General features: G+C 54.9%; 1 protein-coding gene across 1 annotated transcript in view; it reads right to left on the bottom strand.

The window, feature by feature from the left end:
• The window catches only part of DCHS1 (dachsous cadherin-related 1), a 48,600-nt gene extending 41,349 nt beyond the window's left edge, over window positions 1-7,251 (bottom strand). Inside the window, exon 1 of the mRNA XM_009883237.1 lies at window positions 5,524-7,251. Within this exon, the coding sequence (XP_009881539.1) occupies window positions 5,524-7,251 (1,728 nt within the window). The remainder of the gene's footprint in view (window positions 1-5,523) is intronic.
• Between the last annotated feature and the right edge of the window lie 3,862 nt (window positions 7,252-11,113).

Genomic DNA, 11,113 nt, shown 5'->3' with positions numbered 1-11,113 from the left:
GGCGGGCCCCCCGCGCCCCACCAGCCACGGGGCATGGGCAAGGGCTCTGGCTGGCGGCCCCCCACGACAGGCGCAGGGCACGGACAGGCGCAGGGCTGCCACAGCCATACACAGCGAGGTATGGAGAACAGGGGCAGCCTATGGCCTCCAGCACTGCTCTGGGATGGGATAATGCCCTCGGTTTTGAGGAGAAGGGGAAGCAGTTTATTCACAGACGCTGGCGGGGAGGTAGGACCATGGAGGGTGAGGCTGGGCAACAGGCTGGGGGTGAACACTGCCCTGCTGGGAGCCCCAGTGCCTCTGAGCACAGGGGCAGAGTCCGGCACAGAAAGGCGAGGAGCAAGGCTCGTACACAGGCACCCAGGAGTCCTCTCTGGCAGGGCAGCTGGGGGTGAAATGGGCGCTGCAGCTGGGAACTAAAAGGCGCTGGGAGCCCCAGCAGAAGAAGCAGGCGTCCGGGCGCTGAGCAGGGCCTGAAGCTGGGCCTCTGCAGAGGAAGAGTGCTCAAGGCGGGGGGCTCAAGCAGGGCAGCAACAGTGCAGGGTGCGAAGCAACAGGGTCTGGCCCTGGCTTCCTCGGGGACACTGATGCCAAGGACTCCAAACCAGGGTGTTGGGCTGTATTTTGGCTGTGCAGAGCTCGGGCAGGGAGTGCTCACAGAGCAGGTCTACACAGCAAGATGGGACGCAACCGAGCAAGACATGCAGGTGAGAGTGGGGCTCGGAGCAGCAAGAGATGGCGCATGCCACGCAGGGTGACCCTGAGGTACAAGACAGCAGGAAGAGGCTGGAGTGTCCCAAGGGCCATGCAGGTGAGGGAGAGCCTGGGGGCAAAAGAGCAAGGGTCCCTGGGGGAGCAGGCAACAGCAGCTGGCAGCATCCAAGGGGTGCAGAGGGAAGAAGAGGGAGTAAAGACTGAGGGATGGGGAGGGGGTGCTGGCAGGGTCGGGGTCCGGGAGGGAGGCGCAGGGACTGGCACTCTGGAGGGCAGCGTGCACAGGTGTGGGGCAGTGGGGGACATGCAGGAGGCAGGGTGTGAGCAAAGGCTGTGGGAGGAAGAGGAGTTATAGGGGGCCTGGGGCAGAAGCAGAGGTGAGGGAAAAGGGGCAGCTGTGAGGGGGCTGGGGATGGCGGAGAGGAAGGAGGGAGCTGTGCCAGGGGCTGGGGGAGGAGCAGAGCATGGGGGAGAGGAGCGCGAGGGGCTGGGGCCTCTCTGCTGCAGTGGAAAAGCTGCTGCAGCTCCAGGGGAAATGCTACTTGAATTAATCATGGCGCTGGCTGCTGTGCCAAGCCCAGGAGGAGGCTGCTGGCAGCGCAAGGAAATAACTTTCACAGGAATTTGGAACAAATGCAGCTCTTCTGGCGGTAACAAGAGCACTCACCTCCCCCACAATCTCCCCATGTACCAGCATCTCCCCCATGTCCCCACTCCTTGTGTCCCCCCAGACTCTCCTGCATTACTGCCTGCTCTCCCAGAAGCATGATGTACTCCCTCCCCTCACTGCTCCCCAGCAAGCTCACAGGCATCTCCCCATCTTGCCTCAGGAAGCTTGACTTCTCATTTCTGAGGAGGGGGAGGCCTGTTTTATGTTGTGCAAAGGTCTGAAAATAGGTTAATGCTAAATCCCTTGTCCCAAGAAAACAAACGCATGTAGTAATGTCCTCCCCACCTCCCACTGCTCTCTTTGGCAGCGAAGTCGGTGACCGTTAGTCCTCTTACTGTTCCAGTCCGCATGCACGGCTACTTCCCGTGTCCTCTCACAGCTGCCCCCTTCAGTGGCATAACCGATGCATCAGGATTATCCGTCAAGGCTCTCTTTCAGTAACACAGTATATGTGGCCTGGTCTAGCCCACAGCACTTCATGCAGATCCTATCTGCGTCACAGCGCAAGAGGCTGTCCTGGTGCTGTGCATGCAGCGTAGCCAGTGCCACAGAATCACAAATCAGTACTCAAACTTCAAAACTCATCAGACTTGTCCTCAAAACCTCAAGATGAGACTGTATGTTACTTGTGTTGCTGGTCAGCTTTTGATTTCTGATGTTCCTGTTCCCCAGCAATTGTGTGTATGGATGCAAAGGAAATGTGTAAACCCTGATTCCAATATCATTAATATTGGATCCATGCAAGACTCAATAATCCACCATCTCATCTCATTCACACTTCTGTCAAATCGGCCTGGACTCACAACATGGGGTTTACGCAGCTCTGTGTGCTTTATGCTGGCTGCCACAGGACAGACAATACTTGATTTAGTATGAAAAGTTAGAAAGGCCCAGAAAGACAATATCTGACCATGCTTGCAGCTTGCTGGTACAAAGTCAAATGTTTAAAACAAATTTAAGACAGCAGGGTGAATTTATACCAGAACAGTGCTTCACATCATGTAACCATAGCATTTGAATGTAGTCTGATGAGCCCTAAAGCTTCTATATTATCAACTCATGGCCACAGAGAGAAACAGAGACAACCAGTCAGTGACAATCCCTTGCTCTGTTTTCTGCTGGTGTGTTTGCTGATTCCCTGGGCTCCTTCTCCACTGGTGTTTCTCTCTCATCTCAGACTTGAACTGCAAGTTTGCTATTTCCTTTGCTTAGTGCTTGTGCAGCATCTGCTACTGTGGGACCTGGACCATGACAAACACAAGTAATAAATAAGGAAGATGTTACAAGATCCTTTTTCTTTCTTGGGAGCTCAGGCCAGCAACCTGCTCTGCTCCTCTCTGTTCGTACACCAAACACAAAGACCGACCTGGCAGAGAGGATGGTGTGTGCAAGGGAGCAGGAGACCTGCAGCTGTTCTTCAGGTGTCTTCTGGTCAGTCACATGGACTTCCCCCTTCCCCATCTTTCTGTTCTGCTCACGGAGAGCAGATGTTACCACTTGAAAATAGACCTGGTTCTCCCAGGGCTTCTTGCTTAGAAACATGGCAGTCCAATGGAGAATCAAACCCATTCAGTTCTGTGCTGACCTCGGAGGCTGCTCTGTGTCCTGCACATCATGCTGGCAGGGCTTGCCAGTGGCCTAAACCCTCATGACCATTATGCAGGTCTGGACCAAATCCAGACCTTGACAGAGACCCTTTAACCTCCCAGGGCAGGATGAGCCCTGATGCCTGGAAGCCAAGGACAGATGGAGTCAAGCAGAAGCAATTGCACACAGGGGCTGTGGGGCAGCACACCTGATCTGGGTGACCCCATAGGACATGATGCTGGCTGCCGGCCACCATGGACCCTGACAACACCTCTGAAGCCCTCCTGTTCGGGGCAACAGGACCGCTGTGGCTGAGGGGTGGCCACACCAGGCAGCTGTGCTCTGAGACCTGGGCTCCCTGCCCCAGCTCTACCCGGCTCCCCGACCTGGCTCTCTCCTGCTGCGGCCCAGTGCCGAGCCGGCAGCCTGGCCAGCCTCCTTTCCCATCCTCTCACGTTTCCCGGCTCAGAGGAAGCAGCAGCAGATGTGTGAGCTGTTTGCTTTGTGCCGAGGCCACGCGGGAGTTACCTGTGCTCAGCCCAGACGCGCCGTTTCCAAATGAAACATGAGGGCCGAGCCAAGACCATCGAAATCTGGCCAAACCCTCAGTCGCTGCCGGCTGCCGGGCCAGCACCTTCCCCTGCGCAGTGCAGACCTGGGCTGGCCTCTGTGCTACACCGGCCACACCGTCCCAGGCAGCCACACAGTGGACCAGCTTCTCTGTGCCATCCCCATGTCCCCACACTGCCCCAGCTACTCCACAGGTCCTGCTCTCCCTCCTGCCTGTCCCCGCACTCACAGTCAGGAGCCCAGCCGCCATCTCCGATTGCATTTCCAGAACGCCTTCCCACACGGCAAGCGGCACTGCGCAGGAAGGCACGGAGAAGGAGAGAGAGGGGGGCCTCCCTTCGGGGGCTGCCGTGGCTGAGACATCCCTGCACACGCCTGGGGCCTCCATGCTCACCCAGGGGCACAAGGCTCCTCCAATCCCAACATCTCCCTGAACCTACCCCCACTCTTGACCCCTTCCCCATCTCTGTCCCCAGCCCTGGTCCTGTCCCTGTCCCCATCCCACTCCCTGGGACAGTGTGGAGTGCTGCCCTGCACAGACTAAACCCAAATCTTCCCCCATCCAGATGTTCCTCCTCATCTCCTAAGCCACTTCTTCTGCCCAGACTTCCCCCCCCAATCCCACCCTGACCCACCTCGTATCCCCCAAGATCTGCCCCATCCTAAACTTGCCCCTGCCCCATGTCCCTTCTCTGTTCTACACCTGGCCCTTGCTCCCACCCAATTTCTCCTTCCCCCCACACTCCTACCTCCCCATCCCCTGCACTCACCCACCCCACAAGCCCTTCTCCAGCACTCCCATCCCATACTGTCAGTCCCATCCACACATCCTACATGGCCCACACGCTCATACTCCCCATGCCCCAGCAGTGCACACACAGCACAGCCACAGACCAGGTTTTCTTGCCAGCTCCATTCTGGGGCCATCTGGAGGACCTTTTCCCTGGCCAGGTGGCAAGGCCTCCTTCTGCCTTGTCTCATGGGACCAGAATTCCTGTCCCCCTTGGCCCTCCTCCTGGCACCATGGGCACTGCTCACCACCTGGCCCCAGAGCCCCTCACAGCCCCAGACACAACTCCAGCAAAGAAGTGCCCCAAGATTTGCAGGTGCTTGTCCCAACAGACAGCCTGGACGCTGCCTTGGCTGGCAGTGCCTTGCTGCATTACTGCACCAGTTCCCCTCCATCAGCCCCGAGCCCCACATCTCCCCATCCTGGCTCCAATGGGCTGCATCGCCTGTCGCCACCAACCAGGGCTCCAGGGTCTGAGCTGTGATTGAAACGCCAAATGCAGGGAACACAAAATATACAAAATATGAATGGCATCAGTGGCACATCTTGGGGTCTGCAGAACCTGCCAGAGGGGCAGCACCTCTCCAGGCCTCACCTGTCACCTCTAACTACACGAAGGCTGATGCAGCACGTGTGTCTCAGCTCAAATCCCACAGGTACTGTTTCCATGGTAATATAACAATACCAATTGTGCATAATCGATGCTAATGTTCACAACCAGCCTTACAAATACTGATGAACTTAGGCTAATGACCTCACCGGGAGAGAGAGAAATTAGCAGCTTGGCTACAAGCAGCTTCCTGGAGATCTTACCCATGTTCCTGAGCACCATTTTGAGCATCCTGGCCTGCAAGGCACCTCCACACTTGTGCAAGCAAGGCCTGGCACAGGGGGCCCCAGTCTTAGCTGAGGTCAACGCTGTGCTTTGTACAAAGGGCATCCTCGAGGTGTGCCTGTAGTATCAGTGATATCACCCAGCAGTCGCATGCAGAAAGGGTTTAACAGTGCTCTGCCCCATATCTGACTCACACTGAGAACGGGGATCTCTGTTCTAGCATTACTGCTGCAACCGTTGACCACCTAAGCCATGACAACTGCAGCAAACAGCCTTCAGTGGCAGGTCTCCCACACCAAGCTTCTCATAGCCCTGGCCGTGCCCTCCTCAAGCTCAGCTCCTGCCAGTTGTACCTACCTGTAAGAAGCAGGTCCCAACAGGGGTGTTCTCCTTCAGGGAAACATTGTAGAAATTACTCCTGAACACTGGCTCATTGTCATTGACATCCTGCAGGGCCACATGCACCACAGCTGAAGAAGAGAGAGCAGGGGTTCCCCTGTCTGTGGCCAGCACAGTCAGCTGAGGCTGAGGATCCTTCTCATAATCCAGGGGGGCAGCAGTGGTGATGATACCTGTGGCGGGGTCAATGGCAAACCAGCTGGAGTGGGTGTCATGGCCATGCATGATACTGTACCGCACCTCCCCATTGGGACCCTGGTCCTTGTCACGAGCTGTCACCTGCAGGACAAAGCTGCCTGGGTACACAACCTCGGGGATGCTTTGTTTGTACTCCTGCTGATCGAAGAGTGGAGGGTTGTCATTGATATCCATCACTTGTAGCACAAAGGCTGATTCTGCCCGCAGTGGAGGTGTTCCTGAGTCAGTAGCTGTCACTCGCAAATCATAGGAGTCTCTTTCTTCCCTGTCCAGAAGCTGGTCCACACAGATCAGGTAGATGATGTTGTCTTTGGTAGTGAGGGCAAACTTGCCATCTCCTCCCTCCAGTGTGACATTGACATTGGAGTACTCACCATAGTCTGGGTCGGAAACAGAGATGCGTGCAACATACTGGCCGGGCTGGGCTCCCTCAGAAATCTGAGGGGAGCCATCTTCACTCAGGAAGATGATAGTCATGGTGGGCTGGTTGTCATTGTAGTCACGCACGTGAATAGTGACAAAGGCTGTGGTGACCTCAGGATGGACAGCCTTATCCCTCGCCTGCACCACCAGCTCATGTACCTTCCGTACTTCATAGTCTAAACCCTTGTTGAGCTTGATGACTCCAGTCCGGGAGTCAATGGTGAAGTACTGGTCAGGATCACTCTGCCGACGATTGATCTCATAAATCACATCCCCATTGTCGCCTTCATCTGCATCAGAAGCAAAGACCTGCAGGATGCTGCTGCCAGGTTTCAAATTCTCTGAGATGAGAGTATGATAGCGGCTCTGGTTGAAGCTAGGAGCATTGTCATTGATGTCCTGTATGGACACGTCCAGCGTCATCTGGGTGCTCCGGGGAGGAGAGCCACCATCATAGGCTTCCAACAGCAGCGAGTATGATGAACGGTTCTCACGATCCAAGATGTTGCTGACCACCAGGTCCAAATACAGGACTCCATTGGGTCCTCGACGTGTTTCTAGGCGGAAGGCCTGCCCCACGTTCTCTCCCTTAATCACATAGCCTTGTGTATTGAGTACGCCACTGTCAGCATCAAAGGCTGGGTCCAAGGGAAATCTGCTGCCAATGGGTGTGTGCTCCGGGATCTGGAAGGTGCTGTGTTGTTTGGGAAACGCTGGAGCATGGTCATTGATGTCATTCACTTGGATGTTCACTTCTACTGTAATGCCCTCTGGAGTAACAGCAATGAAGCTGTAGCGGTCCCGAGTCTCTCGGTCCAGGACACGAGCTGTTTTGATGATACCGGTGTTCTCATCTATCCCCAAGTCAGTGGTAACACCACTGCCCTCCTGTGCCGAGATGAAATACATGTAGGCACTAGTTCCTGGGGGCAGGCCAGCACTGATGTCTCCGATGATGGTGCCAGCTGGCTGCTCCTCATCTATTTGTAGATCCAGGGTACCCAGGACAGCAGAGCCCTTCCCTGCTCTCAGTCCCCCAAGAATTAGCAGCTCCAGCAGAAGCATGGCTGACCCCTTCATCTGCTCCATTGCTAGTGACTTGCAGAGTAGAGGGTGACTTGATCTCCTTTGCAGTGTGCACTTTAATCCTGCATGGAATGCAGACCAGAGGATGCTGGTTAAGAGGGAGCAGCAAAGGAAAGACAGAAAAAAAACATGGAGAGGGAAGGTCTGCCACATACCTGCTGCCCATTGCTCTGTATCACCTATCCCTCACAAGGAGTGAAGGTGAAAACATGTCAGAGCAGAGGGTGCCCAGAATGAAGGCCCGGGACAGCACCTGAAGTCAGCCAAGCAGGTCACACCTGACATAGCGCTGAGGTTAGCAGCTAGTACGCTGTCACATAGGTTGTTTCCCACATAGTCAAGCATTCGGCCCAACCACCCGCCCTCCTGGAGACACTGGACCCAGCTGCCCTAGAGCAGAGTGTTCCTGTGCCTTTAACAGCTGAATGCTTCCTGTGAGGCTGAGAGAGGCGGTCTGCAAGAAGATCAAGATTTTTGGACAAACAGCAGCTTAGCACCTCTCCACCCTGAAAAAAGCTGGTCTAAAATTGGGAGCTCAACAAGTGACCATGTTGAGTTCCCCCCCCGCCCTGCCCCCAGTAGCGTGCCTTTCAGGACCGAAGGGACATTAGGTGCCAAAAAACCCATGAAGTGCAAATCTGGTGTCCCTGGGAGGGAGCAACAGAACTGGAGCAGGCTTACATCCAGTGAACAATAAATCAGAATGGCTGTATTGCAAAGGATGTACCCACAGCTGGGAAGGCCCAGGATAAAATCAGACAGGGCCCATTGTTTGGCCTGACACAGAGATCTGTGCATGCCCCAAGCTGGTACCATGGAGGGTGGTGGCAGTACAGTAGGAACGCAGCAACTCCCTCTGAACTGCCAGCTGCTCTGGCTCCTTCCCGGTCCCACACCCTCCACTGCTCACTCTCCTCCTTTGTCTCCTTCTCACTGCTCCTTGCTCATTCTGGCTCCTTCACTCCATTTCCCCCTGCCGTAGCTTCATTTCACTGCAGCAGTGGGGGAGGGACAAGCAGGGAGGAGCAGCTCTCTGCAGCAACACCACTACTGGACACGCTGGACAGTCTCCCAGTGCCCAAAGGCTGTCAGCCCCTCAGGGCTCTGCCCACCCTCCCTGTGAATAGCCAGAGAAACTCAGCAGTCGAGGAGCTTGGGAGGAACACCAGCCCCAGTGCTGCTTTCAGCCCCCGGTAAACGAGGCTTAGTGGTCTGCAGGGATGGCGGCAGCATGAGCTCACACTTGGACTCTCTTGAAAGCATTTGCTGCTGGTCCCATAACCACACTCAGGAGCCGCTCATGTCAGACGCAGGATGGCAGGAACCTCCTGTCTTGGGGGATGGAGGTGGCTGACATTACCTAGTTTGGGGGCTAAGAATGTCAGCCCTGAATCTAAAGAACCCTACAGCAGTGTTAACCCTTTCCAGGAGACGTAGGATGATTACTCCTGGGTCGTCCTTCCCACATTGCGTCAACTGTTTAGATTGATTTTCCCTGTGGAAATCCTGGGTTAGTGACAGAAAGAAAAATATTAAAAAGTGTTTTCTACATATAAAGAAGTGTTTGTTTACTTCAGCTGGCATTCAGTGTCTGAGGTCTATGGCAAGTAAATCCACACAGTCTTTTTGCACCAGCAAGTATGAATCCTCATTATCTCTCAGGAGCAGAAATCAAAAGAAGTTACTTTTATTCCTGTGGGCTCCTAGCTGGGGATATGCACTAACTCAGTGGTCCCAGACAGGTCTATCTCTCTGTCTCTGTTGGGGCTGGTTAAATTCACCCACCTGGAGGGGTAACTGCATACATCCAGAACATGCAGTGCCGGGGGAATGGGGTCCAAGTTTGCTCCTGCGATGAAACTGCACCATCCTAACTGTGACCCAGCTGCTCAGGTCACGGGAAGGTACAGGGTAGAGGGTTTAAAGCCTTGGCAGTAGGTTAGACAATAAATAAAAAGGAGAGTAGGAAAACAGGTAGAGGGAGAAGACTCCCTGGGGCAACCTCAGTGGCTGAGGACAGGATCAAACTGCAAGGTCTTGGGTAGTGCCTGGAACAGATCGGAGCACCTATATGAGGAAAAAACACCTGGACCTGGTTTGTTTAGTGATGTGGCTCTTGAGAAGCAGAAGGGAGTGCAGCAAGGCTTTGTGGGCTGCTGGCAGGGACGACAAAAACTTGAAAAACCAATCTGCAGAGTGTGAAGAGCATCTCAGAGCACTGGGGCAACCAGGGAACAGAAATTAGGGTCCTCGGGGTGGGGAACTGGTGACGAAAGTCTGTGCAAACTTCTCCCTTTCCATCCTCCCTGCATACAAGTGGGTAGTTTCTGAGCCTAGCTAAGTAAGAGTTTCTTAAGTTTCTTACCCTAGCTTGGGTAAGAGATGCAACTGCCAGGTTGCACTAGTCCAGGATGGGCAGAAGGCCATCCATGGTACTAGCAGCCCTCTGAAGCTGCTATGTACTATGAAGTTTGCAGGCTTGGGTCATAGAGGAAGGCAGCAGTGACCTCAGTGGATGCAGAGTCACCAAATCTGAACAGCTGCTTCCAATTAGCAGATAGCTCAGCGTGAGGGGCTGGCTTGACTGGTCCAGGCCCAGCCTGTGTAATGTGAGCCAGACTGCCCTGCTCCTTCTCTGTCCCTCCCACCATCGGGCACTGAGTTCCCCAGTAAAAAATGGCAGCAGAAGCCTCTGAAGAAAACTGCTAGCATGAGAATCTGTCCAGAGAGATGCTTGGAGGTCCAGAGCCATAGTAAGGAGGCTGACAGGAAGGGCAGCTAAAATGGAGTGAGCTGCACTACACATAAGCGTCTCCACACCTAGGGCTGATAGGCCAGGGCACCAGGAGAGCCCAGCCTACACTTGGCAGGTAAATCGCATTTAGAAAAAAAAGATACGGAATTAGAGAGGGACCACTGCATGCATCACTGCCTGCCTGCCAGTGGCACCTCACATCTCATGACAGCCATGAGGAAGGGGAAGCAGGCCCACAGTGGCCCCAGCAGAGAAGCTGGAAAGACGGCACCCACTGTGCATGCCACAAACAGATGTCAGAGTGCTTGCTGTGCAAAAGCTCCATCAAAGCTGCAGATGCTGCTGATGCCATACCCAAAATCTCTCATGAGGGGCCATGACTCATGTAATGATGTTTTTGAGACTCCAGTCCAGATGACGAAGGATTCAGAACCCCACTTAATCTTTGCTGAGCACCAGTCACTGTCCTGGAATATGCTTTTCCCTTCTACATTCACACCGATCTCTCTCTCAAGTTTCAGATTATCTGCCCTCAGAGCCAGACACAGCCCAGGCTTGCCTGCAGCACAGCCTTAGGCTGACAACTCACTTTCAACCTCTATTATGTCGGCCACTACCTACAGGCACCTCCATGCCTCCTGGCCCTCCTACCACCTCCCACCCGGCCCTTCACACCAGCACCCTATTGCTCACTCCCAGCCAGGCCACACAGCCTCATTTCCCTCTGATATCTGCTCTGAGCCGTGACCAGCGGTGGTGACCATCCTCTCACGAGGATGCAGTCAAGCTCCACTGCATCCCTGTGCATTGCGTTTCTGTGCCACACCAGGGCTTCCTGCAGGCTGTCCTGTCTCTGAAAACACCTCACCCACAAAGGAAGCGCTCATAAAATTTCCTCACGCCAGTTCTCACAATCCCAGCCCGCAGGCAACTCTGGCACTGACCTGGCCCCTGCCATACTGTACGCCCATGGCAGAGGTGCTGTAGGGCCTTCTCTGCTCCCTCTCCGCCGGTGCCCCCAGGCTGTCAGGGTTCTCCCTCCCTCACAGCTCCCGGGCAGCACGCCCCCCCGGCTCTCGGGGCTCC

The sequence above is a fragment of the Charadrius vociferus genome, unplaced genomic scaffold (genome assembly GCF_000708025.1).
Source record: "Charadrius vociferus isolate BGI_N301 unplaced genomic scaffold, ASM70802v2 scaffold124, whole genome shotgun sequence".
NCBI classification, from domain to species: Eukaryota; Metazoa; Chordata; class Aves; order Charadriiformes; family Charadriidae; genus Charadrius; species Charadrius vociferus.
Note: the sequence above shows the minus strand (reverse complement) of the source record. Positions and strands in the feature narration are given on the sequence as shown.